The sequence below is a fragment of the Lithobates pipiens genome, unplaced genomic scaffold, assembly GCF_037356315.1.
Source record: "Lithobates pipiens isolate NorthernLeopardFrog02 unplaced genomic scaffold, aLitPip1_a1.2 Scaffold_1, whole genome shotgun sequence".
NCBI lineage: Eukaryota > Metazoa > Chordata > Amphibia > Anura > Ranidae > Lithobates > Lithobates pipiens.
In genome coordinates this window covers 156694293-156721569 of record NW_027507685.1, presented here as the reverse complement: position 1 = coordinate 156721569, position 27277 = coordinate 156694293, and the positions used below count along the sequence as shown (strand labels likewise).

At 42.3% G+C, this 27277-nt stretch overlaps 1 protein-coding gene across 6 annotated transcripts in view; it reads right to left on the bottom strand.

Moving 5' to 3' along the window:
• Window positions 1-280: 280 nt before the first annotated feature.
• The window catches only part of SLC25A25 (solute carrier family 25 member 25), a 41931-nt gene continuing 14934 nt past the window's right edge, over window positions 281-27277 (bottom strand). The window contains exons 1-11 of one of the 6 annotated variants that reach the window (XM_077478777.1): window positions 20466-20835; window positions 12006-12132; window positions 11329-11416; window positions 11045-11080; window positions 10803-10914; window positions 9917-10075; window positions 7891-8043; window positions 7302-7409; window positions 7053-7220; window positions 6096-6246; window positions 281-5826 (exon numbers count right to left, since the gene is read on the bottom strand). In XM_077478777.1, the coding sequence (XP_077334903.1) occupies window positions 5642-5826; window positions 6096-6246; window positions 7053-7220; window positions 7302-7409; window positions 7891-8043; window positions 9917-10075; window positions 10803-10914; window positions 11045-11080; window positions 11329-11416; window positions 12006-12132; window positions 20466-20648 (1470 nt within the window). In that variant the 5' untranslated portion in view covers window positions 20649-20835 and the 3' untranslated portion in view covers window positions 281-5641. Of the gene's footprint in view, window positions 5827-6095; window positions 6247-7052; window positions 7221-7301; window positions 7410-7890; window positions 8044-9916; window positions 10076-10802; window positions 10915-11044; window positions 11081-11328; window positions 11417-12005; window positions 12133-13627; window positions 13910-20465; window positions 20836-27277 lie in introns of those variants that run through there. The other 5 variants (XM_077478781.1, XM_077478779.1, XM_077478778.1 and 2 more) reach the window with 5 other exon arrangements.

Sequence of the window (27277 nt, the reverse complement as noted above, 5' to 3'; positions counted from 1 at the left end):
GTAAAGCACAAAGTATTGCAGTAAATTCTCTTATTGGTTATAGCATTGCAGCCTTGGCCAACTCATTCTCATGAAGTCTCCACTCCCTGCTAGTTGATGTTTAACAGGCAGCTCCTTCCAGCTACTTTTAAGATTTCCAAGGCTTGGAGAGGCTAGTTTAATGTTTGGTTGATCCGGTTCTAGGTAGGACAGACTGGAGATAAATGTGTCGTGAGGCAAGTACTGTACTCAATACAGAATTCTGAGAATTTGCAGGGATGATTTATACAAGAGATACAAATAGAAACCAAAAATGTTGTTTATTACAATATATAGAACTTTATTAAACGGACCCTAGACAAGCATTCTTAGCATTCCGTTTACAACAGGCAGGTTTAACATTGACTTTTTTGCATTGATTCTTGCTTCCTTTTATGAATCAGATGAGTTGACCACCTAGTACTGAGGTCAGTAGCACTTGTGTATAAACACATGCCCCAGGCAGCCTTAAAGATGGAGGTTATCCTTCAAACCACTCCATCAGTCCAGGTGCTGTCACCAGCACCCCCACCAATCACCACAGAATGGGCCCAAAATGACACGGAGAACAGGTGCAGTAGTAGATTAACTTTTTACAAAATCGTTAAGATACTAATAAAGGCAAAAACCACATTGATTGTGCTTGATGACCACTATAATGCTAATCTATTTTCAGTGCTAAACACATTCACAGACAGGACACATACCATCCAGGGATTTACACCCCAAGAATGCAGTAAGATATCTGCTGATCACTGCAAAGTCATGCCCAGTGTGATCTTCAGGTTCTTCTAATCAAAACACAGCTGATGACTGGGATCCCCTTTCATGAAATGGTTTATAATTAATGTCCTATGTAACTTTCAGTATTAGAGCAGTAATACTCAAACTGTCTGCATCCACCTATGTCATGATCTGTTCCTGTGTAACAATACTGCCAGAGTATAGCAAACTCAAACATGGAGCAATTTTAATGCAGTTTACCTACAAGGCATGCACTCAAACTGCATCCAATTCCTGTACAATGAATTCTACCCGTTTGTGGAGAACAGTAATCTCAGTGGGAATGTGCTAGTGCATTAGTTCTATAATACATCTTTCAGAAAACCCATTAACAATTACCAGAAGAAGCTCCTAATGCTGTTCAAAGACTTGTGGCCCTATTGCCAGATGAAAAATGAAGGCGTTGAAACTGAAATTCAAAATTAGAAAGTAGTACACCAATTTCTCTACTCATTGAAAAATACCTTTAAACATATTCCAATCACTGGCTATGTCTGCTTTCTTATTTGTAAGAAAAGCCTAAATGGCAACATGAGGATCCTTCTTGCACTAAAACTACAGCTGCCCTGCAGCTTCTCATATGTCCTTTTAACACAAGTTTCAACCCCAAAGAACCTGTACTCTTAAATAGAACACAGTGAGCTAAAAAGGCAGATGTCATTGATAAATGTGCAGAACAAAGTTCAGCATTCCTTCTTTTATCTCTGACTGCAATTACACAATTCTCCTTGCCCTCTTGAACACAGTGCAATGAAAGTTGCAAATCGGGCTTGAATCAACCCTGAACATTTCCCCCTATTTATAATTTTTTTAAAAACCAAGTCCACATAACTACATGTGTGTCATTATTGCCCAATAAAACTTTACAAAGGTGCACGTGAACCTTCAGCCAATGTAGGGAAGCCATACATGTCCACAGCATCAGCCACAAGATGCCTCCACCACATTCCAGTTTACATGGAGGAGAAACAATATGGTCTGCTCTGCCAGCAGTTCCTCTCCCTGTCCCGTGAAGATGTCTGGTGTGACGAAACAAATGTTGAGACATCACACAAGGATTGAGCGCTGTGTTGACGCTATATGTAGTTTTACCTTGTTTGCAAGTCTTTTTACTACATTAAGCAACTTTGGAAAAAGTTATTGCACTGTATCACCTTTGTTCTCCACATCATTTAAGGCTATGCAGTTACTGTGCTTTAAGAGCAATATCACCAGCTCCCAAAGTGAGAGCACCTGGGCTGACTGCTGCGGTGATCAGATCCTGAAGTGGTATGGGAGGGGGGTGACATTCATCTTTGAGGCTGCCTGCAAAAGAAACATTTTATACACACACACCCGTACTATTGACCTCAGTACCAAATCATCTGCCAAGAAGCTGGCGTAAGAAAACTAAAGTGTACACAGTGGAATGTTAGCCACTGATTTTCACAAAATACTCCACTATTTGTGTCCATTTAGTTGAATGCACGTTTTATCACTAAAGTTGTAATGTTTAATTATTGCCTCTAGGTTTTTATTTAAAGCAATAGCACAACCACCTTTTTGGTTAACACTTTTTTGACTTAACACATACAAGTTGAAATTAAGAGGTCACTGTATGGGCTTATTAGGCATGTATGATAACCTGGCATATGCTATATATGATTGGCTGGTACAAAATAGTTTTCAAATGATATGTGGTTATGCACTTGCTTTCTTTGACTATGAAAAATCTGAAGCTAGGTACACATGTACCAAAAGTCAGCTGATTTAGCAGGAACTAGCCAGCTTTTCATTTGTGTACTCCTCTTTTTAACAGAAACCAGTCATGCTGGAAAACCAGAATTTGCAGCTCTGACCTGTGTATGCTGACAGGAAGGAGGAGGAGAGCCCACATCCACTTTACTTGTGTGGCTGCAGGGATCGAAACTTTTTTTTTTTTTTTTAACAAACACCCCAAAAAATCCTGTATGTACACCCTGCTTAATAAAATTGTTTTTTTTAATCTTCCACTTCTTGGCATTTCCAGTACCAAGGTCATTCTGCAATTTAGTCTATTTCTGCTGTCATAACTGAATAAAGTCTACAGCTGTAGTAGATTGTCTAATTAAATTAACAGAAAGAAATATGCCCTTGTCATAGGCACAGCAGATAGAGCAGGGAGCTCAAAGAGTACAATTGGCACCAATGCAAACCAAGATAAGAGGACTGGACACTAGCATCTACTTTAACCAATATATTTGTTTTAAAGTGGACCAAACCTTAATATAAAAAAAAAAAAAAAAAAAAAAAAAAAAGGGAAGCGTATAAAGTACCAAACCAAACTATTCACTCTTTATTCTCACATCATCCTATTTAAAGTGCAATTTCTTTTTTGAGGTCTAAACAGAATGCTTATCTGTTTGTGGATCCCATAAAACATTTCCTTTGCTCCCAATGACCTCAAAACCTACTAACAAGCACCGACTGAAATTTGATGCCAGCTACTTCTCCTCCCAACAGGTTAGAGTCCACTGTTCAGAAGGGAGCAGCTCTTAGGTAAGAGCAGAAGACCAGGGCAGAGGTGATTGTGTATTTGACCAAAGTATCCCAACTGCTTACTATATGGTCTGACACTTGTATACTCAGCAAAAAATTAAAACAGTTAGTCAAATAAAAAGGCCATAATACTATATCTATACTTAAACATCTGTAAAAATATCAGTTATTTTCTTTTTAAATAAATATATAATAAATATACAAGCTAGGCAGTAAAAACCATGAAAAACAACACACAAAAGTAGGAATGTGCAAGCAAACGCTGTCCTGGATGGACACAGACTATGGTCTTGTGTGGGACAACAGCATTTGCAAAACTTAAGACACTGAGCTGCTGCTAGGTTACTTTACTAAAGTAAAATGCTATAACATCTGAGGCAGAAAGAAGCCAGAGGTGAGTCTTGGCAGGTCAGGGACCTGTTGGCGGTGCCAATTTTGCAATCCAAGCAGACACTCGTGAGCCTCATCCAATCAAAATTACAAAGAACTCAGTAGAATGATGGGAATTGGCTGCCTGGAATTTGAGTCAGGCCTGCACAAGCAGCAAACCAGGTGCTGCGTTGCACAGACAGTCAGGGCTGCTGTTAGAATAGACAGGTCCCAGCCTCCACACCCAAAAAAAACAATTGTTTGCGTAAAAAAAAAGAAAAAAAAATGAATACTAAAATACACTAAAATCAATTAGTGGACACAAATGCAACACTATTTACAAAATTCGAACTAAACTTGAAAAGGAAAAAAAAAAAAAAGTTCTGTGTGAATGAGGTCTTGAGGCTTACCCTGGGTTCACACTAGTGCGATCCAGGAACCTACGCCATTCCAGTGCCAGTTCCCGCATCACTCCTCTCCTGCAGGCAGGTCACACTGCCTTGTGCGAACCACCGCCGGTATCATTAAAGTTAATGACACCCCAATTTAGTTCACAGATCGCAGTGCAAACTGAACTCGCATGAATTGTAAAACATAGGTGAAAACACCCATGCAATCCGATTCTAGTTCACTATTTTTTGTGAATCCAATGAGAGTTCAGTCATAACTGTCTGAACTCGCATTGCACAGAGATCGCATGTGATCGGCACCCGCAATCTCAGATTGTGCTAGTGTGAACCCAGGTTCAGTCATGTGGGCACTGTGAATCGTCAGTTTATGTGGCTGGATTGCAGGGAGCCTACGTTACGCTATGTGGACACAGCAGCCGTACAAACAGCCACACGTCCCTGTTTGACAGCAGTGTGGGTGCAGGTGTATAGCACTGAACAGAGCGTGTGCATTCGAGACCAGATACCCACTCCTAACAAGTTAGGACCTGCATCTGTGTTCCTCCTATTCGCTGCATCCCCATAGAGTAACAGGCAGCTCGAGTCACACAAACTACTTATTCACTGTATGGTCCAGAGAACCTGTGTGAATGAGCCCTTCATTTTTTTTTTTACAATTTTTTTTTTTTTTTTTTTTTAACAATGTGAGGGGGACAGGACATTGGTCGAATATTAAAGGGTATAAATAGACAAAAATAAAATTGAGCACTGCAGCTGAACAGGACGTGTCTGTATTGAGGCTCCCTTTTCATTCACAAGCTGATGCATAGTAAACAGTATACTATGGTTCAGTTAACATAGTGAGTGATTAGTACTGATCACTCGTGTTCATTCAAAAAAAAAAAAAAAAAAAAAAAAAGGAAGAGTCCAGTAAATACAACAGGTTCACTATGTGGCTCTTCCTGCAGCAGCTGAAAGCTGGAGAGAAAAGTGGAGAAGCCTGCTTTCAGAACCACACAGGCAGATCGGTTCCAGTTAATTTCCCCTCAGTGTTGTGCCAATCACTTTACTTGTCCACAATACAATTCCCTCTGCTCATCAGCTGCCCAGGCCCAAAGCCCATACAAGAGGTTTAGCAGCCCTGCATACAGTTATATGTCTTCATCTCTGACTGCTGCCTCAGCAATTGCATAGTTGATATGCATGCTGCATTACATATATTAAGTACATTCAGAGAACTCATGCTGCCACATAAGCTCAATACATAAAATGAGCAAAGTGTACAAAAAAAAAAAAAAAAAAATTGTAAACAGTTCCAACGTGGAAGATGCTACTGGTCCCCTTTAAGCAAGGAGCATGGAATGAGACCAGTCGTCGATTAGGTGAGAAGTTCCTAGCACACAGAGGCCGCGCATCCTTCTGTTTCAGGGCTTATCACAGCTTTACTCCATTGCATTTAGTGTTAGACACATTCACAGAATGAAGACAGGACACTTAACATCCAGGGAGTTATACCCCAAAAATGCAGTCCAAATGTCCAGCAATAGTACGACATTAACGTCTCATCACCGCGAAGTCACGCCCAGTGAGCGCTTTATGTTCTCGTAGACAACATAGCTGATGCTGACGGCTGGGATCACCTTCATGAAATTGGGGGCCAGACCCCGATACAGTCCAATAGCGCCTTCAGTCTGTATAATATGTTTGAAGAGACTGTTCATAGTTGGCTGTGGAGCTCCTTCAATGGAAGCTGCAGAGGGGGGGGGGGGGGGAAATAAATTAATAATTTATATATACATATACATACACACACACACACACACACACACACACACACGTCAACCATGTTTCACTTAGAGAGATAAATTGGTTAGCGCAGAGATCCAAGACAGCATGCCACACATTACTGCAATTAACAAGGCTTCCCTTGGGGGTGGTTGGAGTGCCTGTATTGTTAGTTTGGACGTATGCAGAGGTTCCTACACATACAAATACCATCAGATCAACAAATGTACTCACCCTGTGCCTGCATGCGTGTCCTGACCAGAGCTAGGGGATAGCTGGCAAGCTGCCCACATGTACTGGATATGGTCCCGCAGGCCAGTAACACAAAGACACCAGGGTCTGCACTGCTTGTGGCATAACGACTTAGCCAGGCATTCTTCAAAGTCTTCAAAGAAAGATGAAAAAAAAGTGATTAGAAACTTTCTACAAAATATCACTGACTAGAAAAGTTTTACTTGAAGCAAATAAGGAGTGTTTTACTAACATTACTAAATAAAAGTAAAAGCTGGGCATTGCTACAAGTAGGGTCATAATGTTGGTATTGAATAGGTAAATAGTTAAGCGAATATCCAAAGCCTGGATTCACCTGTGCAACATCCAAAAAATGGCAAAATTGCCTTGGGGGGGGGGGGGCAAAAGGATTCATAACCCTTGAAATTTTCCACATTGTCATGTTACAACCAAACATTTTAAATTTTGGATTTTATGCGATAACCAGCACAAAGTACCACATCATTGTGAAGAGGAATCAAAATGAATGAATTTCAATTTTTTTTTTTTACAACTAAATATCTGAAAAGCATGGTGTGCATTTGTATTCAGCTCCCTTTATGCAAATGTCTCTAGATGTGCAAAGCTGGTAGAAACGTCAGAAAAGATTTGCAGCTTAAATTGCAGTGAAAGTTGGTTCTACAAAGTATTGACTCAGGGGGGCTAAATACAAATGCATACCACACTTCACACATTTGTAAAAAAAAAAAAAAAAATATTCTATAATTTTCCTTCTACTCCACAATTATGTGCTACTTTGTTTTGGCTCATCACATTAAATCTCAATAAAAGACATTTAGGTTTGTGGTTTTAACATGACAAAATGTGGAAAATTTCAAGGGGTATGAATACTTATGCAAGGCACTGTACATTTGCTCCTCTTACAGCCACATTATAAACTATAGGGACTTAGTGGCTTACCTCATATACTGCCAAGTCAATGCCAGCATAAGGAATAATCCCCAGCATGTTGGGTACATAACCCTTGTAGAAAGCAGACATCCCTTCCTTCAGCATAATCTTTTTCCCACAGTCCAACATCCCTTGATATTGGCCAGTCTTCCTCAGAGCCATCCTTGTTTTCAAAACCTGCAACCATTAAGAAAAGTGCATAAGTTCCAAATTCACATCCACATGTTGGATCACAATTCCAGCAGCTCATGTCCTCACCTCCATGGGGTATATACTGCTCTGGGCAATCACTCCAGCTAGAGACCCGGCCACCAACCTCTCACGAATACCCAAGATCTCCTGGTCACTCCCAATGAAACGTTTAATCTGGAAAAAGCAAGTTAAAAAAAATAAAATAAAAACGTATTCTAACACTTCCATGGCAATAGATAGCAGCAGCTTGCCAACACACTAATGTGTTCCCACACCAGCCAAAAGTCAAATAGTGCAGCGTAGTAGGTACCTACAATTAACTACGGTTCTACTTATACCATGCGATTCATCTACTCCATGTGTATAATGTGCTTAAACCAAACTGTACCACATCACCTTGGGGATCTGTGTACAACATGCAACGAGATAATTCCCCTGTATTAGGTACTGGTAACATTGTACACAGATTCATGTGAGTTTTTAAAGTTAGTTTTTAATAAAGTAGGTTTCTAAACAGTAAGCACTAGACAAAGCACCCTCATTTTCTAACACTGGAAGAATGCTCAAGTCTACACAAAACTGACTCAGTCTGCACTCTGCATTCATCTATGACATTCTGCCAGCATTATTACATAGCAGATAATGACAAACTCACCTGTTCATAAGCCATGAACTTAATAGCAGACTCTGGCGCAATTTTAATGACATTAATGCCATTTCCCCGCCACAATGAGCGGTAGCCTCCTTCACGGAGCATCTGTGCAAAGCCCCCTGCCATGGACATTGAGTTGGTGCGTGAAGCGTGGACCTGCAAGAGAAATATGAGGCATGCACTCAGAAATCACTTCTAATTCCAGCACAATGGATATTGCTTTTTTGTGGAGGACTTTGTAATCTCAGCAGGAATGCATAATAACCCACAGTACTTCAGCTAAAGACGTGCTGATCAGCTTCTAGTGCGTCACTGCTATAATACATCTTTCAGAAAACCATGATTAACAACTGCAACACATGGACCTGGAGCTGGCTTTGATGGTAATAAGCCAATACATCATTACTAGTAAAAGCTACTCAGTCCACACACATAGCGGCGTTGAAAGAACAAATAAAACCCAATTTTTTACCAATTAAGAATTCTTTAGATAGGTTTTCCCGCTGATCCTGGTTGTCTTCCTTCTCATTTCTAATGCAAACTTTAAGTTTCAACTGATGTATTAAAAACGCAGCACGCCCATATATGGTGGCAATGCAGTGCAATCCAGTTATACTGGGAAAAGGTGGTGGGTTTAATTAAAGAGATCGACGGGAAGGAAATAGAACTGGATCCCTGGAAATGTTTGTTTCACGCGGCCGAGGGCCCTAGGGAAAAATATAGAAGAGCACTAACTCCATTTTTGCTAAACGCAGCGAAAGTACTGATCCCGAGATACTGGAAAGTAAAGGAAACACCAGGGATAAGAGAATGGTTTAGGGAAATAGATAGATTGAGGATTATGGAAGAACTAATACACCTTCAACGGGGAGCCGAAATTAGATTCCAGGTGACTTGGAGGAACTGGATGGAATTTAGAAAATCCTCAATATATCTCGGAATTATGGGGGATGGAGAGGGCATCTAGGGGAGGGAGATAGGATGCATATACTTCATAACCCCCTATAAATTTTTTATTTATTTTTTATAAGGGAGGGAGGAGGAGAGGAGAGGAAGGGAGGAGAAGGGGAAATGATCCTTTCCCCCTCTTGGGTTTTTTTTTTTTTTTTTTTTTGTGTGGGGGAGGAGATGGGGGGACCCCTTGTTTTGGGGCCCTTTAGGGGGTTTGTCGGGGGGGGGTTTTTTTTTTTTTTTTTTTTTTTTCGTTTTGTTCTGTAGAAGGGAGTGGGGATGGAAGGAGAGGAATCCCCACCTTACACAAATCACAAATTGGAATTAAGAAAAAGTGTCACGTGGGAGGGGTAATAAATATGGGTAAGATAAAATCACAAAAGGATAATTCTAAACACATGAAGAGAGGGGGAGGGGGTGGGCTTTAAACCCTTTTTTTTTTTTTTTTTCCCTTTCTCCTCCCTCTCTCTCTCTCCTCTTCTTCTTCTTCTTCTTCCCTTTTGGGATATTTAAGATCGATCCGGTTGGGCACCCAATGTGTACTTTTTTTTTGACTGTTTGTTTTTATGTGAATGTTGAAAACACTGAAATAACATGAATGTTAGTCAAAGTGATTTTTAAAAGTATGTATAAGGAATATTTTGTACTGTTCTTTTTGTAAATGTGGAAAACGAAATAAACAATATTTAAAACAAAAACGCAGCACAGCAGATTAGGACAGCAACATCATACGGCCTGTAAAGCTGTTCTGACTAAAAGGAAATATAATGCACGAGGATCCTACACTAAAATACAGCCGCCACAGTTTCTCATATGACCTTTTCTACACAAATTTCAACCCCAAAATAGCTGAATGTCAAAGTACCTGTACTACTCTATGGCACACAGTGAGCTAAAACGCAGATGTCATTCATAATGTGCAGGACAAAGTTCAGCATTCCTGCATTGATCTGACTGTGCTTACACAATGCTCCTTGCTTTCGTGAACAAAATGCATTGAAAGTTGTGACAGAGCTTGCATCATTAACTATGTCAAAATGCCTACATGTGACACTATTGCCCCATAAATTCTACTAACCTGCATGATAACCTTGAGCCGATCTAGAGGAGCCGTACATGTCCGGGACACAGCGCCAGCCCCACCACCAGCCACAAGATGCCTCCACCACATTCCAGTTTGTTTCTCCTCCACAGTAAACTCATCAGGCACAAGGAGGTTTTCTCCAACGTCAAAGATCTGCAAAGGGAGCAGAGTGATGGCATCAGTGTTGGCACCATCAAGCCAGTATGTATAGACCATGCTCTACCCTAGGCAGCTTTAGAGCTGCTGGTCATGCCTGTTCTCCATCAAGTACTTTAGCCGAGACTGGTAAATCATTTATTTGCAGAAGGATATGTAAAAAAGGGAAGCACATCCGATTCCTATAGCTTCAGGCTACGGGAGGGGGGAACAAACCAGCACAGGCCGAGTTGGACCAGTCATACTCTGCATGCAATTTGGTGCTGAAGTTTTAGATTTTGTTTTTGCCCAGTTAATAGCAAATACAGCAAGTTCGACAAGCAAGACATGGGCTTCTCAGACCTGCACGCTAGGTCCTCTGAAAAAGTTTCTAATAAACTGCAAAATGGCATATAGGTGAACAAGGAACAGCATTCGATTGTAGTGATCAGTGGACCGTGATCCAAGACTATTCCTGTGCATTAACAGCTTGGAGCCCATTTTAATAAAAACTCGTCTCCTCGGCTTGGCTGACAACTTGGTCATATACAAGACATGGCGTATTCCTGCACCCTAAAGCCCAGACTAAATACCCCTAAAATGGTCAAGTCCTGCTTATGTTGAACATCACACACACACACACACACACACACACACACACACAATGCCATTTAAAAGTATGAAAAGCATTGTGATACCAGGTCAAAGTATGCAGTGACAAGGCAGTACAGTAATTTTCACTTACTGTAGAGTGTTTCCAGTAAAGGATGATTTCAGGAATGTTGTCAGCAGGATGTAAGAGATGGTAATCTCTCCACTCATTCCAGTCTATAGTCATTGTACCATTTTTATCCATGCTGAAAGACAAAAAAGGCCAATGCATGGAGGTCAGTGATTTCTAAGAACACCACAAACACAGGCAACCATGCACAAGCACAGCAAGTCACAAGACACAGTGGGAAGGGTACAAGGCGACAACATACTTACTGGGCGACAGGACCCCATTGGTGGCCCGTCCTAATTCTGACAGCCACACAGACAGAAGCAATAGGAAAGACAGCAAAGATAAAAACAGTTACTCCCTGCCAGAAAGCATTTTTGGGCAACTCTGGGATTACTAGGTTACTTTATTAGATATTTTGGGGGGGGGGGGGGGGGGGAATTAGCATCGAGAAGAGAAACACGAGAAGGGAGGAGGCCACACAATATAGGACAGACTACAGAACTTGAAGATAAAACTTTGTTGTAATAGGCAAATCTTGTGTACTCACCGTTTAAGGATTTTCTCTGCCTGCTGCTCGGAGATATTCACACCAAGGTCACGGAGAGATTGCATTATTTCTTGAACATCAATTCGACCTAGAAGAGGAGCAAAAAAATAAAAATCCTGTTTTAAAAGATCAAAAAGAGGGGGGGGGGAGCGTGTCTGAGAAAACCGATGGTGGCAAAGTGATCGTAATGTCAGTGACCACCTGGCCTGTGTTAAGACCTAGTCTACCAGCCTGGCCTTGCTCTGACTTAAGTCTCAGGGACTGCTGACGTTCATAAGTTGACGTTCCCAAACTTTAATGGAGGCCATTGAAGTATATTTGGAAAAGTATTTGTACTCAAGTGCATTTAATAAAAGCACAGAAAACAGAAAGCAGTGCCATCTTAGCCTGGCCAAAGAGTTGACAAAACTATCTTAATGCAACACTTGCAACTAAGATGACATAATGTAAACAGCAGCCAGTAAGCCTGACCTAGTTCTAATAAAGCTCTTTGGGGGCCAGTAGTATTTCATAGTCGCAATGGCTGCTGATGTTGAGTGCACAACACAGACTGCTTTACTAAACCTATTCATAAACCCCCCCCCACGAGAACTCCTTGGCAAGTAAGGTTAGAAAAGCAGCTGCAAGCTGCCTCACTATTATGGGTCTGCCTCTGTAAGACAACCTGCATTACTTACCATCATTCTTTTTATCCAGACTGCGGAAGACCAATCTGAGCTTCTTCTCATGGTCACGAAGGTAGTGCACAAACTCCTCAAAGTCCAGCTGCCCATCCAGGTCCTTATCTCCAGCTTTCACTATTTTCTGTTACGGAAGAAAGGGAGAAACAGATTTGCACGGTCATTCTGCATGTTTAATCAACTGGCATGCTGCCTCTGGAAAGTGCAGGATAGAACTGGAAAGGGCATAAGCTGCAACTTTGCAGCAACAGTCTACAAAACAGGAATCATTTATCTGGGGCATACAGGAACAGAACACACACCTCAGGGGAGCCAACATTATGGAAAATGTGACTTAGACAGATTATAACGATGGAAAGGAGTGTCCCCCAAAATTGGACACCATGATTTTAACATAGGGCAGGCTGATGGGTTAATCAGCACCAATTGCAATGCCACCAGAGGATGAGCGAGATCAGTAGAGAGATTTACAGTGACCTTTGTAAACTGTCTGAGCTGCAGTCACAGGACACGGAGTGCTGACAGCTAAAGATAGCTGGGTGTGTGACATTACATGCTGGCCAGCGGGCACACAGTTTACCTTAAGCGAAATCGATAATCATGGATGGTGATAAGGTTACAGATTCATGAAGAATGTTAAACTAGTACATATTTCAAACACATACCAAAGACACTTATGTAAAATGCACAAATGAAAAATTGAATAAACCACACAGCAGGTAAGCAATACCAAAAATATAAATGCTTTTCCAATTGTAGCAAAAAGTACAGATTACTCGCTAACTTGCTAACTTCTTGGTTGTAGATTACAGTCTAGCCCTGAACACCTATACCAATTGTGAAGCAAATTATCACATCAACCATAGACACCGAAGCATTACTATAAGGTCACAATCTCAAGCAGCAATACGTACACCCCAGCTTAATTCATCCCATCACTACAGGGTTTCAGCAAATTCCAATTTAAAAATCCGATGTGGTATTGTAGCTTTTATAGGAGCCAAATCAGCATTGTTTGAGAAACATTTGCACAAAATAAAATTGTCCAAGAGATGCACATGAAATAGGTAACCAAATCAAGTGTTACTTGATAAAAACTGGCAACCATTCTAAAACAGATTAAAAAAAAAAAAAAAAAAAAAAAAAAAGAAGAAGGGGGGGGGGGGATCCTTTACCAAACCTACACAACCCCTCTTTAATTTGAAACAACTTCTGGTATTGGTATGGAGATGTATAACCATGTTAAAAAAAAAAAAAAAAAAAAAAAAATCCAGTCTACTATGCCAAAAAGTCTTATTGCAGAAAAACGCAATAAAAAAAAAATTTTTTATAAATACAAAAAAATAAAATAAAAAAAAAGTGTATGTGTGATACATACACACACCAAAAGTTGTCCCATAAGTGAGCCATGAAAACCCTGCTTGCATTAACTTTAGCATTTAGATCCCTCAGAAAAAATAAGTAAATCCTACTACAGTAAAGTTTAGCAATTTAACTTTTGTGAAAAGTTACAAAAAAGCCACACACACTAGGAATTTTCAATGTTTGAACTACACCTGCACCATTCATTACATGAGCTAGACAAAACGAAATCCAATGTAAAGCAGCCATAAGCTCACCTGTCTCCACTGCCTGTAAGTTGAAAACTCCTGAGATGGAATAAAAAGACTTAGCCTGAAAATAGACTTCAGCTCCGAAGGTAATCCATTGGACTCAAAGTACTGAAATTCTGCCTGCGACTGATCCGGCATGGGCACATACAAGCACAGACAAAGCATCTTGGGGATGCCTACACCTGCGTCAGCTCTTTGGACTCCTCTACAACTCCACGCTTTCTGTACAGTAAATGCTGAAACCGGCAGGTTACAAGACTAGGTGCCTGTGTTCAGCTGCTATTGGCTGATACAGACCAGCCCCCCTCCCATTGAAGTCTGCCTAACTGGCAGAACCAGCCTTCTACAGCTGACCAATCGCAGAGGAGCCAAGTCACTGAATGGGACAAAGGATTCTCCAGTCGCATTAACAACTCCCTAGAACGCTGCTATGGGACAACAGCTGATAAGGTTATCAGGGCAAAGGGAAAGAAGACCCCCTAGTGACTTCAACTATAGAGCACATCACAAGGTGCATTGCTTAAAATGTTGTGTATATTCAGAAGCACAATGTTGACACTTGTTTACATATATAAGCCTTTGCTTACAAGAAGAAAGAAACAAAAAAAAAAACAAAAACCTAAATAGAAAGGCTGCACAAAATACACAAACCACACATCTGGAAGCCAATTAGCTTTTATACAGAGCTGCATCAGATTTTGCACTCCAGTTTTACTAAATCAACCCCTTAGACTTTATTGAGTTGTATTTGAACCCTCTCTCCCTTTTAACCACTTCCCACAGTCTTATGACGTCCTTGAATTTGTGCGGGTATATCTGAATGATGGGTGCAGCTACAGGCATCAGATATCGGCTTTTTCAGCCGGCGATTACCTACACCATAACGATCATAGCGTCTGTTCTGCCACTTGATCGCAGGTGGCGAGAGGGGACATGCCCCCGCTGCTTCTACCGACTCACCGATTCCATCACCGACCCCAGATGTTTACTATAGAGATTTCTGGCAGACTAGAAGGTCACCGGAGTCTGATTGTTCAGCTGAGGCCAGGCCCAGAATGCCCTGGGGCTGTGGCGTCATAAGAGGCAGGGTGACATGCCTATATAAGTCGTTGCGCACCTCACACACGGCATTACAGTGGGAGAGAGCGTTGTGTGATCATCAAAAGAAGAGGGATCAAGACGGAGAAGACTGGGCCACTGCTAGCAAAAGAGCAGAAGATAGCGGAGGAGCCCGGCAGAACAACCGGAGAGCGGGAGAAGAGGCAGAAGAGCGGAGAAGTCGGAAAACCCCCGGAGATGCCAAATAAATTACTTTAAAAACCCGTCTAGTTTTTAATGGACACTTTTTCCCCCCCCCTCAGGTGACTGGGTAGGGGGTACGATGTACCCCATACATATAGGGTGGGGGCCAGGATCTGGGGGCCCCCCGGATTCCAATAAGCCCCCCCCATGCAGACCGACAACCAACGGCCAGAGTTGTCGGGAAGAGGCCCCTGTCCTCATCAACATGGGGGACAAGGTGCTTTGGGGTGGGGGGCTGCAGGGCACCATGTTGAGGGCATGCGGCCTGGTACGGTTCAGGAGGGGGGCGCTCTCATCCCCACCCCCTTTCAGATAAGGGTCTGGTATGCATTTTGGGGGGACCCCCCCCCATGCCATTTTTTCAGCGTAGGAGGTTCCCCTTAAAAGCCATACCAGATTTAAGGGCCTGGTATGTTCTTGGAGGGGAACATGCTGTTCTTTTAGTTAAAGTTTGGCGTGGAGTTCCCCCTCGAAAGCCTATTATTCTGCGATTGGCCACAGCCAAAGTCACCTGGCCTGGGGGGCGACTTGTAGTGCTGTAAGTCACCCTATGATTCATACGCAAGTCATGTCCAAGTTGCCTCCCAAAGCCATGTTGCCCCTGTGTGAATGGACTCTTATGGTAGGTTCACATGTACAGGCCAGAAACGTGCACCTAATTGTGCGATCCCAACCCACAGACAAAACAGCTCTTTAGAAGATGTGCAGTAGTGCCATTGTTAAAGCTCCTCCTTAAATCAGAAAATTGGTTGCACGATTTTACACAATCCAAACCATGTGGTGCTGCAGTGCATTTGTTTAACCCATGTCAGGGACTCCCTGCATTTCTCACAGAAGAGCAGCCAGCGCAAACGAAAAGCCAGGTGTGTGCACAAATGCACACAAATATGTGAACCTAGACTTAGACATTAACCCTATGGGAGTATCTCAAACATTTTTGTTGCAGAGCATGCCTAAAATCAGACTTGTATCTTAATGCAGACTTCTGGGAAAATTACGTTCGAGAACAAATCTATAGAATGCAAGGACAATTTAGCACTATTCTCCACACCATTCCTTTACGCAGTCCTCATCACATACGTACCTAAAACCTACAAAGCAGACACTAACTGGCATGCCCAGCAGCACAAGTATCAACCATGCAAACGTACTGGGTGCTGACAAAGAATAGCCATACTATGCAAATGCACCTGAACCAGGCATAAGGGCCTATAACTGCATCAAGTGTGCATGCATGAGGGTACAGACTTAAGCAGAGCTAGGACCTATAAACACCTACTTGCCATGGGCACACCAACCAGTATGACTGCACAGAAGTTATATTTTTAGCAAAATTAGTTTTTAATGCAGAAAAGGAAACATTTACCGGACTTGTAACATACGTAGAGATATTCTGAACACAATATTTAAAAAGGAAAAAGCCTGTTTTACTGCAGAAGGGTGCTTTCCAGCATTAAAGTCCATAGAAAAACCCAACACCACCCCCTCTTTCCCAAAGTTGAGGAACTCTTGCCAGCCATGAAAACTCCCTGAAGTAGGGAACAAGCAGCTTCTTTACAATTAGGCTTTACTGCTGTGCAAGTTCAAACTGCACATTTAGTACATTATTGGCTTAAACGGATTCAAGTATATACAATCAGCTTAAGGGTCCTTTCACACGGGGCGGATCAGTTCTGATCCGCCCCGTGGATATCCGTTTGCTCAGCGGGGATCACTCCGCCGATCCCCGCTGAGCAGGGAGATGACAGGTCTGTCTCTGCACACTGTGCAGGGACGGACCTGTCACAGCGCCGCTCTCCCCTATGGGAGATCGGATGACGACGGACCGCAGTGCCCGTCGTCATCCGATCCGATCCGCAGACGGATGGAAAAATAGCTTTTTCCTCCGTCACACTTTTTCGGATCGGAGCGGGTCGGATGTCAGCGGACATGTCACCGCTGACATCCGACGCTCCATAGAGCTCTATGGAGCACCCGTTCAGGTCCGCCTGAAAAACTGACAGGCGGGCCTGAACGGGACGTTAGTGTGAAAGGGGCCTAAGAAGCCATTCTCAGTAACCCTGGAAATAGACCGAGGAAACCAGTGCAAGTAAAGAAATAATCTTATGCAATTAAAAATCAGGGTATTGGGGCTACTAAAATCACTTAAGAGGTCAATTCAGGTGGGTATTGTTTCATTATCTACCCTACCAATGTGATTTCTCTGCAGGTGCAACCAATACGGAGTACAACTCACAATAACACATCAGGTTTACTAATAGCATGGAAAGGAAACAGGGAAAGCTGTAGCAGCATCTTACCTGGTTCAGACCTAAAAATTGAGGGCATTTCAGGTATGGCATTTTTCACAGCTACCATGGTAAAAAAAAAAAAAAAAAAAAAAAAAAAAAAAAAAAAAAATAAATAAATAAATAAATAAATAAATAAATAAAAAAAAAAAAAAAAAAAAAAAAAAAAAAAGATACCATACCAGCGGAATCTTTTCTAGAAGCTGGATATCAATGTAGTAGGCACTGCCAAGTCGGTTATCTCCACTTGACTCCGGGCCCCGTGCCCAGCATCTTCTCTGCTGCACTACGAACACAGGAGGTTGGCTGCTCAGCATGGGTGCCATTCAGGGAATTCTCTCCACCTCATTCAATCAGAATTTCTGAATGACAACCATGCCAAGCAGAGATAACTGTAGCCGCAGTGCTTACTACAGCTATTTCCTGCTTCTAGAGTTCATACAGGTGTGGTATATGCATAGTTATATTGATTCAAACATTAAAACTCTGGTGCCCAACCTGCTGCCTTTTGGCACAGTTTTAATGCCCTAGGAGCCTCTGGCCATCAATCTGCCCCCCCCCCCCACCCCTGTGTCGTGGCCACAGTCTCTGTGGAGAGTTTGGTCTCCAAACTGTGGCCCAGGAGCCAGATTTAGCCCTTTGGGCATTACTCCACTGACACCAATGACTGGGCACTTTTTTTTTTTTAATGAGAAGGTTGACATGGATGCCAGGGTTTTTTTTTTTTCCACACACACCCACTAGCCACAGTACAGCCCCCCTAAAGTCTGAAGGGCAATACATTGGCCATTTGCTTAGAAAGTTTAGAGAGCCCTGGTCTAGATAAAGAAAATGTATGGAGATCTTGGGCATTTACCAACATGTACTGTTTTGCATCTTTCATATTTATGCATCCTTTCATAAATACAAAACGTGAAGTGATCCAAATGAAAAGAGCAATAATATGACCCTGGCCTAATACATTTCTTTGCATGCACAGGATTCCTTCTTTTCATATAGTTATCCACTCTTGGTACTACAGTACCAAAGCAGCTGAACGTGCGGCTGTCACTCCTGCAACTCAACGCGATCCATTGTGGTGATGGGTCACTTCCTCACCACTTATTTGAACCCAATAAATGCTACACCATTGTGCCTTTGGCAAATTCACTAGAATAGGTTGCATTTGGCAGCAGTACCAACTACCAAATGTAACAGAGGGATAATTTTTTAGCCTAGCCACAAAGCAGCTCATGTCCCCCCCCCCCAACTTTGTTTGCTCACAGAGGGGCAGCAAGCACTGCCACATGTCTAAAACGTATCCACAGAATGTTTAACAGTTTACATATAAGTGTTTGACTTTTTTGGGACAGCTGTTGCATAGTACAAGGCGGCCAGTGGTTTGTTTTAACTGTGCACCAAATAAACTGCAAATAGGGGGTGTAAGAATAATTATCCAATCTGGAACCAGACCCATCACAAGGCAGGTAGTCTAAATACAAGGACCTTCTATAAAGAGCTGTAACAGAAAAGTCATGCGACACAAGGATGGTTAATAATTGGGAGATAAAGCCTCTGATGCAAGCTAATGAAGATTGGACAAAATGATAGATAAGAGATCAGATCCGCAACCACGGAGGTCAATGCGAGTTTGTCCTCTGCTTATTGCATCACTGCCTGGTACATTCTGACCATGACAAAAAAAGGCTCAAAGTTGCAAAAAACTCCTTTATCTTACTGCAAAAATGCCCACCATGTTCTGAAAATGCCCACTGCCATTGGTCCCCACTGACCCAAAACAAGCATACAGGCACAGTGAAGTTAGATAAAAGTATTAGAATTAAGAACACTAATGATACACTTAACATGTCCTAGATTTTTTTATTTATTGTTATTTTTTTATTTATTTTTTAAGTATAGAAATATACTGGCAGGAGCCCCACTAAAAATACTCAACCATCCAGGGCAAATACCTATCTGTAGGAAACCTATCCACCTACTCAGAAACCACGACTAATCAATGACAGCCATTAGGCTTCTCTGGTAGCTCAATAGCCGCTTATTCAGAACAGTCATCTCTGAAAGGTGTCAGAATAGTTTAGGCTTAGCTACAGTGAATGAAGCTAATCAAGTCACATGTGACCTTGTTCAGAATAAATCATTCCTCACAAACTGTACAATGACATTTAGGATATGTTCACATCTTTGTGGGCAATTTCCATAGTTACCCGCACAGAAAAACATGAATGCGTGCAGGTGCCAATAATCCTAACAGCATGCACTGGAAATCACACCCGCACTGCACATGCGGTTCCTGTGCAGGTTGCGGTTCCAGACATGGTGCAGGGACACTTTCTGTGCATTTCAGGAGGCACGGCAGCCCACTCTAATGAATAGGCTGTCGTGCCCATGCAAAACATGGCTAATAAAATGTGAACTTGCTCATAACGCAAGATGTATATTGCAACTAAAAAAACGGCCAAAAAAATAAAATAAATAAAAAACTGAATGCAAGATAAGCACATGCTGCATTTATGTAGTACAAGCACGGAAGACATCCTTAAAAGCAGAACGGAAAAATATGAAGGAACTGACTTGCCCAGGTAGACTTATGTTAGCGTTTAATGCACTTCAAGGATGGCTATGGGCTGCAATTAGGAAGAGTATACTGCAGCAAAATAGAGGACAAATATAAAAAGCCATTAGTGTCAGAATGCAAGACATTTGCCTGACTTAAGTTTGCTCAGCCCACGCATACTGAATAAAGCAGGTTTATGAATTACTTCATATAACTATTAGACATGCAAGGTGAATACATTAAAGGAAAAACGTCATGAGCAACAAATTTGGCCGACCATTTCTAAACCTCAGAAAAAGCTAATGGGGCTGCTTCGAATAATTTGAGTAACAGACAGAACAAGCAAGCAGCCAGCAAGGTCAGAACTCTGGAGCTGCATCATTGTTCCAAGTCAGTGATTTAAAAATGGTACCAACACAAGGAGTTATTAGGAAAGAGGCAGCAGGAGATCAGCAATGGTAGCTCTTATGACATGTTCCCTTTAAATCAGATTTCTGCAATTAAACCTATCTTTCGATGTGGTCCAGGAACGAAAACACCAAGCCCTCTCCCAACATACGGCAGCAGGTCCACCACCAGCAACAATTCATTCCCAAGTCAAAGTCACTCAGTTTTGCAGGCTTGTGACTTTCCATATTCCTCAGCATGTCAGTGGATGCCACTCAGCAATGATAGGTCATGGACAAGAAAACTTTACCTGCTGCAGCTCCTTCCAGGGTGCCACCACCATCAGGACAATCTGGCCCTCATCAGCATCACTCTGTTCCTTCACATCTGTCCCCTCCGTAATAGAGTGAGCATTTACATTATCACCATCAGATCCATTGCAGGCCACCCAGGGAATATACGTGCCTAAAAATTCCCAGACTGATTTCAGCATCCTTCCTTTTGTTAGCAAAGAAATGTGAAGCTTGAAGAAAGAAACCTCAAATACACCCTTTGGATGGTTATCTGCAACAAAGGCTGCTTCAATGAGACAGCAAAAATGAAACACTGGAATTAGGAGTAGGATTATTGCTGTACAGCAAGCATCATGCAACACAGTTAAACACCTGGAGTCTGCCTTGCCCTCACTCTGCAAATGTTCACACCAAAAATACTGAAGCCGGCTGCTGTGACTCTGCATTCACACTGCAGCAGGGTATAGCCAATCACAGCTGTAGACATTAACACGCTCTAAAGTCAGACCAGTCAGCATCCAGCAAGCCAGAAGGAAATTCCAGCATCACTCATGGTCCAAGAGGAGGAAACTGCAGCTTTAGGGTGATCTATACAGCATCCTGTGCTACAGAGATGACACAGCTTTTCTTAAAGTGAAACTCGTTTTCTATAGGCCTTTTTCCTATATAGATACATAAAAGCAGCCTAAATTGAATGCTGTCAACAGGTTTAGGTTTTAAAACCCCTGTATAAAATCTGATACTTGTGATTAGCTAAAAAGACAAAAAAAAAATAAAAAATAAAACACAGCTTATTAGGAAAAATCAGGAACAGACAGCCACCAGTGCACACCTCCATAACCGGGTTGCTGAGATGTTCACCATAGCAGCCAGTACAGCAATCTGGGGATTTGAATTCCCCCGCTCTTAATGCAGTGCTTCCAGGATACACCAGATCGATTCTGGTTGGTTAGTGCCATCACAGCACTGCATGAAGAGAAGGGGATTTCAGTCTATGAACCAGCTGCTGAGGTGCTCACTGCTCAGAAACCCTGAGGTTAAGGCTAGGTTCACACCATAGCGATGCGGGAACGCCGCAAATCCGCTGCATTTTCCCGCATCGCATGCCTCCCGCTGGCAGTTCACATTGCCCTATGCGGACTGCTGGGAGTGTCAATGAAATCTTAATGACACCCCCAGATCCGTCCGCATATCGCAGTGCGATCTGCACACTCGGACAGGAATCGGATCGCATGGTGTGAACACCCATGCGATCCGATTCTGCTGCGGACCAAAAAAGGTCCCGTGCGAGTTTGCGGCGGGTGCGATGCGAATTCAGCCATACTATCTGTATGGCTGAACTCGCATCGCTACAGAGATCGGATGTGATTTGCACTGCGAATCACATCCGGATCTCCCACCCGCAGCAGTGTGAACCCAGCCTAAAAGTAAAAAGGTTTTTTTTTTTTTGCAGATTCATGCTTCTAGGTGGATGCAGCATGGGTCCGATGCTACATCTGTCCCAACACCTCTAACCGAGCAATTGAACACCAATCACTCGGTTTTCAGAGCTCACTGGAGCACTGAGCTGTGGAGGGGAGGGAGCGGTTCAGTCTCAGCGGCTCGCACTTGGCGGATCCCAATGAGGCGGTGCCTGGGCTGATTTCTGCGACGTCAGCAGAGTGTGGACTTTAGTCTGCTCTCTGCTGAAAACGAAACACAGGCATGCAAAACAAAGAATTGCACTCCTGTGATCCATAGGAGGAGGATTGCAGCCAACAAGCTTTGGCTATACTTTAAGTATAGCGTGAGGGGGGTAGAGGGTGTATGGCATTAGGTCACCTTTACCATTTGTTTTTTCTGTAAAGTGTAAACTATCCCTTTAGCCCACGTTCACACTGGGCTGAACTGGCATGCGATTTGACATGCCAAATGGCTATTGCTGTCAATAGCACTGTTTGAATCGGTGCAGCGCCACACCAATTCCCAAAAGTAGTTCCTGTACAACTTTTGGCAACTTTGGGAGTGATTTTAATAGACATCTGCGCATGAACCCAAACAGATGGGTGCCAAATCGCCCCTGAAATTGGGCCGAGTTGCTGGTTTGAAAGCAAGACCAGTGCCATGTTCTGCCATCTTGGATGTGATGATCAGCAGCCTCAAGAGATGTCACTTTATAGCAGGGATCACTAGATGAGACCCGCAGTCCAAACCACAACCACCACTTAGCAGCTTTGTGTTCTGCCGAGTCTCCCGCCCGGCCGCCAATGGGGCTGGAGGTGCTGCAGATTGGGATAGAGAACATCCTCCCTGCCGCTCAGGTAGAGGGGGCAGGCAGGAGACTCAGGAGAGCCCACCCCAGGCTGATAAGTGCCTCTTGCCTGCTAAAAAAAAAAAAAAAAAAAAAAAAGAAGAGGTAGGACTGTTCAGGGAAGGCTTGCACTGAAAGGGGGGCACTGTTACATGAACAGGCACTGAGAACACGTGATGTAAAGGGGGACTATGCACATTGATCTGAAGGGATGTGATGTGAATGAGGGCTGAGGAAACTGATGTAAAGGGGGGGCGGCAGTGGTGTGTTCTAGTGCAAACACGAGATTCGGACCTTTACTGGAAGAAAATTTTACTGTCTCATTCCGCTTTGCTCCTTCCCTAGACATAACCTTTTTATGTAATGTAGGGAGGGAAGGAACAGGGGGAATTGGACCAAAGAATTATATACTTCCAGAATAAGATAAGACTGACAGGGTTATGTAGGGGAACCAAATTTAACTGAAGTTATGTGCTAACAATTTCAGAGGCCCATTGCAAATCAATACAAATAGTTTATAGAAAAGTAAAATGCAAGTAGGTATTTAAAAACAGCACTTCGTGCTTTTATCTGCAATTTAAGGTGGTGACAATGTCACTTCATCTAATAAAAAAAAAAAAAAAAACCCACTATTTTGTCCGCTGATAATGGGGCACAAGTCCCCCCCCCCCGCTGACACAAATGAAGGGGCATTATACCTCCCAATGACACCAGTGAGGGGCACAATTCCACCAATGATGGAGAACATCTCCTCCCACTAACAATGGGGCATAATTACTCCCAATGAAACAATGAAACAATTTTTTTCCCCACTGACATCAGGACCTTTTCTACTCCCAATGGCCATGTTCCGGCCCCGTCTGAAAGACAGTAACCTGGCCCTTTGATTAGATAGTTTGGAGAGCCCTGCTCTAGAGAGAAAAAAGAAAGCCTTTTATTAGAAATAGGATGCAATATCTAGCATCAGTGTGATGGATCCTAGCAACCAGCTGTCTAGCCAAAAGCCGAAATCTACATGAACTGGCAACTGCTCGAGACTTTTCCTACACTTGTATAAATGAGGCCCAGCGTTTCCCCTTTCAGGAAGCCAGTCCTCCATCACAATGAGCTAGAAACAGATCGGCCACTTGCCAAGTCGCAGTGACAGTCAAAGAATTCAGTTACCATCAGCCACTAAAAAGGTATAGGATGCAGCTAAAGCCAAGATCTCTTCACAAATGCAATAATTATTTTTATTACAATATAACTCAGTGTATTTAAAGCCAAAACTAGTAGGCAATGGTTAAAACCTGACGGTTTTATTTTTGTTAATTTGTGTCCCATTAAGAAGACTTTCCTTCACTTTCTGCTCTGCAAACACGACAGGAAGCAGGATGAAATCTCTCCAAAGACAGACAAGTCCTCTCCTAGATAAATTTTTTAGGGACAAGCGATTCCATTGGAGGATCTCCCCTGTTCTTCTGGCTTGATCCCGAACTGAGCCATGTGCCACTATCAACACATACTATAGCGGGCTTGGGCCCCCACTCCTACCTCATGATTTGATTGACAGCAGGAAGAGCCAATGGCTTTATATTATATGGGAAACTGGAATAGCATGTTTGGTTAATTAGTTCTAGTTTCTTTAAAGTTTTTTTTCTTCAACTAATGGATTGTAATGCATCCAGTTGCTTGACGGTTATCAGTCACATACATTTTGACCAACCGTTTGTAGTACTTCATCCACTTTTCCTGAATGATAATCTTATCCTATGCTTTATGTATGGAAGCTGTAGCTATTGATATAAAGTAAACATTTCTCTTTAAATATCACAACACAGGCATTGTAATTTTTTATTTTTTTTTCCAAAACAGCTTTTACGGCTTTGACACCCCTTAACCAGAACATGCAATTATGCTGTGTGCATGATCTGAGCACAGGTTCCCTTTAAGGGCTTCTTCAGACTAGAACATGTTGCAGGAAAACCACGCTTGTGCACATTTCCCCACAAAGAAACTATGCAGGATCACGATGTATGTTGCTCTCCAAATTATGGCGGAGATGACCAGCTAAGAAAGCAGACTTGGAGTTTACTCAGTACACTTAACATTTGGGGGTGCCCTGTAGGCACTGAAAACACTTGCCACACAACTACCTTTAACTGTGGGAATACAGCTTTAGGGAAAATATAAGCTGGACAAATGACGTGCAGACTACAAGTCCGTCATCTCAAAATGTACTGTGCAAAAAAAAAAAAAAAAAAAAAAAACAAAAACCCACACCCACGGTCAAGGATATCACAAGGTAAAGTAGCCACATACAATGTTTTGCTGACCAGAATGCTGGAAAGATCTTCCTGGAACCATTGTATTCTGTCGAGGAGGAAGGCTCTCCGTTGGCAGACCACAATAGCACTGTGGGGGAAGGATTCCTGAATCAAGCAGTTTTCTTTCCTTCAACCCATGGTACATCATGCATGGCCTTGTCTTGGTCTTTCAGAACTATTCAGTTCTGAAAGAAAGTCTTCTGCATATGAAAGATCTTTGCTTTACAAATGAATACAGCAGGGACGAAATGACAATTGAATTCAGAATGTTCTATCTTCTGCCAAATGACCACTAACCCTAAGAATACAAACTGCTGAACAGATGGTTGTAAATAGAAAGGTGGAAAAGGGTAAGAAGAGCGTCACATGAGGAAATAGAGCATTGTATGTAAAGATCTTAAATGGATTAAAGAAATGATGGTTAATAGGGCTTATCTTCACACACTGATCTCGCCTTAATATACAGCACCATACCTGCGTGATAACAGAAGGCCAGGACAGCGACCTCAAGATGAAAAGGAACTCCAAAAGAGTTCATATTAACCATAACCTGATTGGGGAGGGGGGGGGGGTGGGAATCCTCTTCATGGTGGGAGGGAGGGGGACACACACACACACACACAGAGTTAAACCCTTTCTGAACTCTTATGGGATAAACATCTTCAGGGCATGGTGCACTTGGTCATTTCAGCAGATTTTTGACAAATTTCCTGGCAAACAGTCATATTCTTTACTCTAAAGCTGGCCATACACCTATAAATTATCTGCAGATTTTCTATGGTTAAATGGAAAAAAGTGGGAGATTCCTCCATCCACAGTTTAGCCAACATGGAAAAACCTGTTGCACTTTTTCCATCTAACCATAGAAAATCTGCAGACAATCTATAGGTGTATGGCCAGCTTTACTGACTATAAAGCTGGTCATACATTATACAATTTTCTTGTTCAATTTCCTTCAGATTTATCTTTAGCTACGTAGCGCAAGGGCCTTTCTGATTGCATACAAATTGCTAGTGTTTAGGTTTAACCTCAGATGGTTTTGGCAAGTTTACAAGGTATGAAGTATGGCCAGCCTAATTCAGTGCATAGACTACTGTCACTGCTGGGTGCCAGTGCTTAAAGCGTGGTCATCAACCTGTCCTGAGGGCACACTAACAGGCCAGGTCTGGAAGATAACAGATATACATCACAGATGATAGAATTTGCTGCTCAGTGATTGCAGTATTCTAGTCTGCACCTCCCCAACGTAATACATAAAACCTGGCCTGTTAGTGGGCCATGAGGACAGGATTTTATGACCACTGGCGTAAACCATTCAGTTAAAGAGATAAAGAAATCTGGTCATTTATGAGCAGACTACATTTCTGTGCTAAAAAAAAAAAATTGGTGTAAGTGAACAAAAATTAGTATAATCTCATACATACAACAAAAAAGTTATAGTTACTAGCTCAAACACTGCAGACGATTCCTTCAATAACTGACATACAAGATAAAAAATTAGCGTAGTACAATAATCAGCTCAATAGTAAAAGTCCACTATAAGCAGTCCATAAACAGTACAATCAAATCCGTGAAAAAAAAAAAAAAAAAAAAAAAGTCTAGCGCTTTGTAAGTGGAATGCGCGATTCCAGTAAATAAGAGAATTGAATGCTCACCTTAAAAGAAAGGTCAAACAATGCAACAACACATCCCAAGGCAATTACTGGAAAAGAACACTTTCATCATCCCTTCTAGATGCGCGCCCCCCGCCCCCCCTTCAGGAATGTGCCCTCAAATATAAATGAATGCATGGGTATATATAGAATACAAAACATCAATAGTTCTCAATATACAACTTATTCCCTCAGTGCATTAAAAATCACTTACAGGAATATATAGCTCAAAAATTTATGTGATGATATACATCCATGTGTTTCCCCAGCACACCACATAGTAGTTCGCCAAGATGGCTGCAAGAGGTGGTCATGGGCTGGGCCCCAGCCCCAATATGCATTGCATTCTGTGATTGGACTTCCACAGTAAGACCCATTGAGGAAGTCCAATCACAGAAAGCAATGCGTATGGGGGGGGGGGGGGGGGGCTATGTGTGGTGAGCTGGGTGCAACAGATCAAAAAAAAAAAAAAATAAATAAAAAAAAACACACAGATCGGATCAACAAATAATTGAATTTGCAAAAATCTGTGAAAATTCCACCACCATATCTCCCCCACTGTAGTATTGGCAGAGTATGGA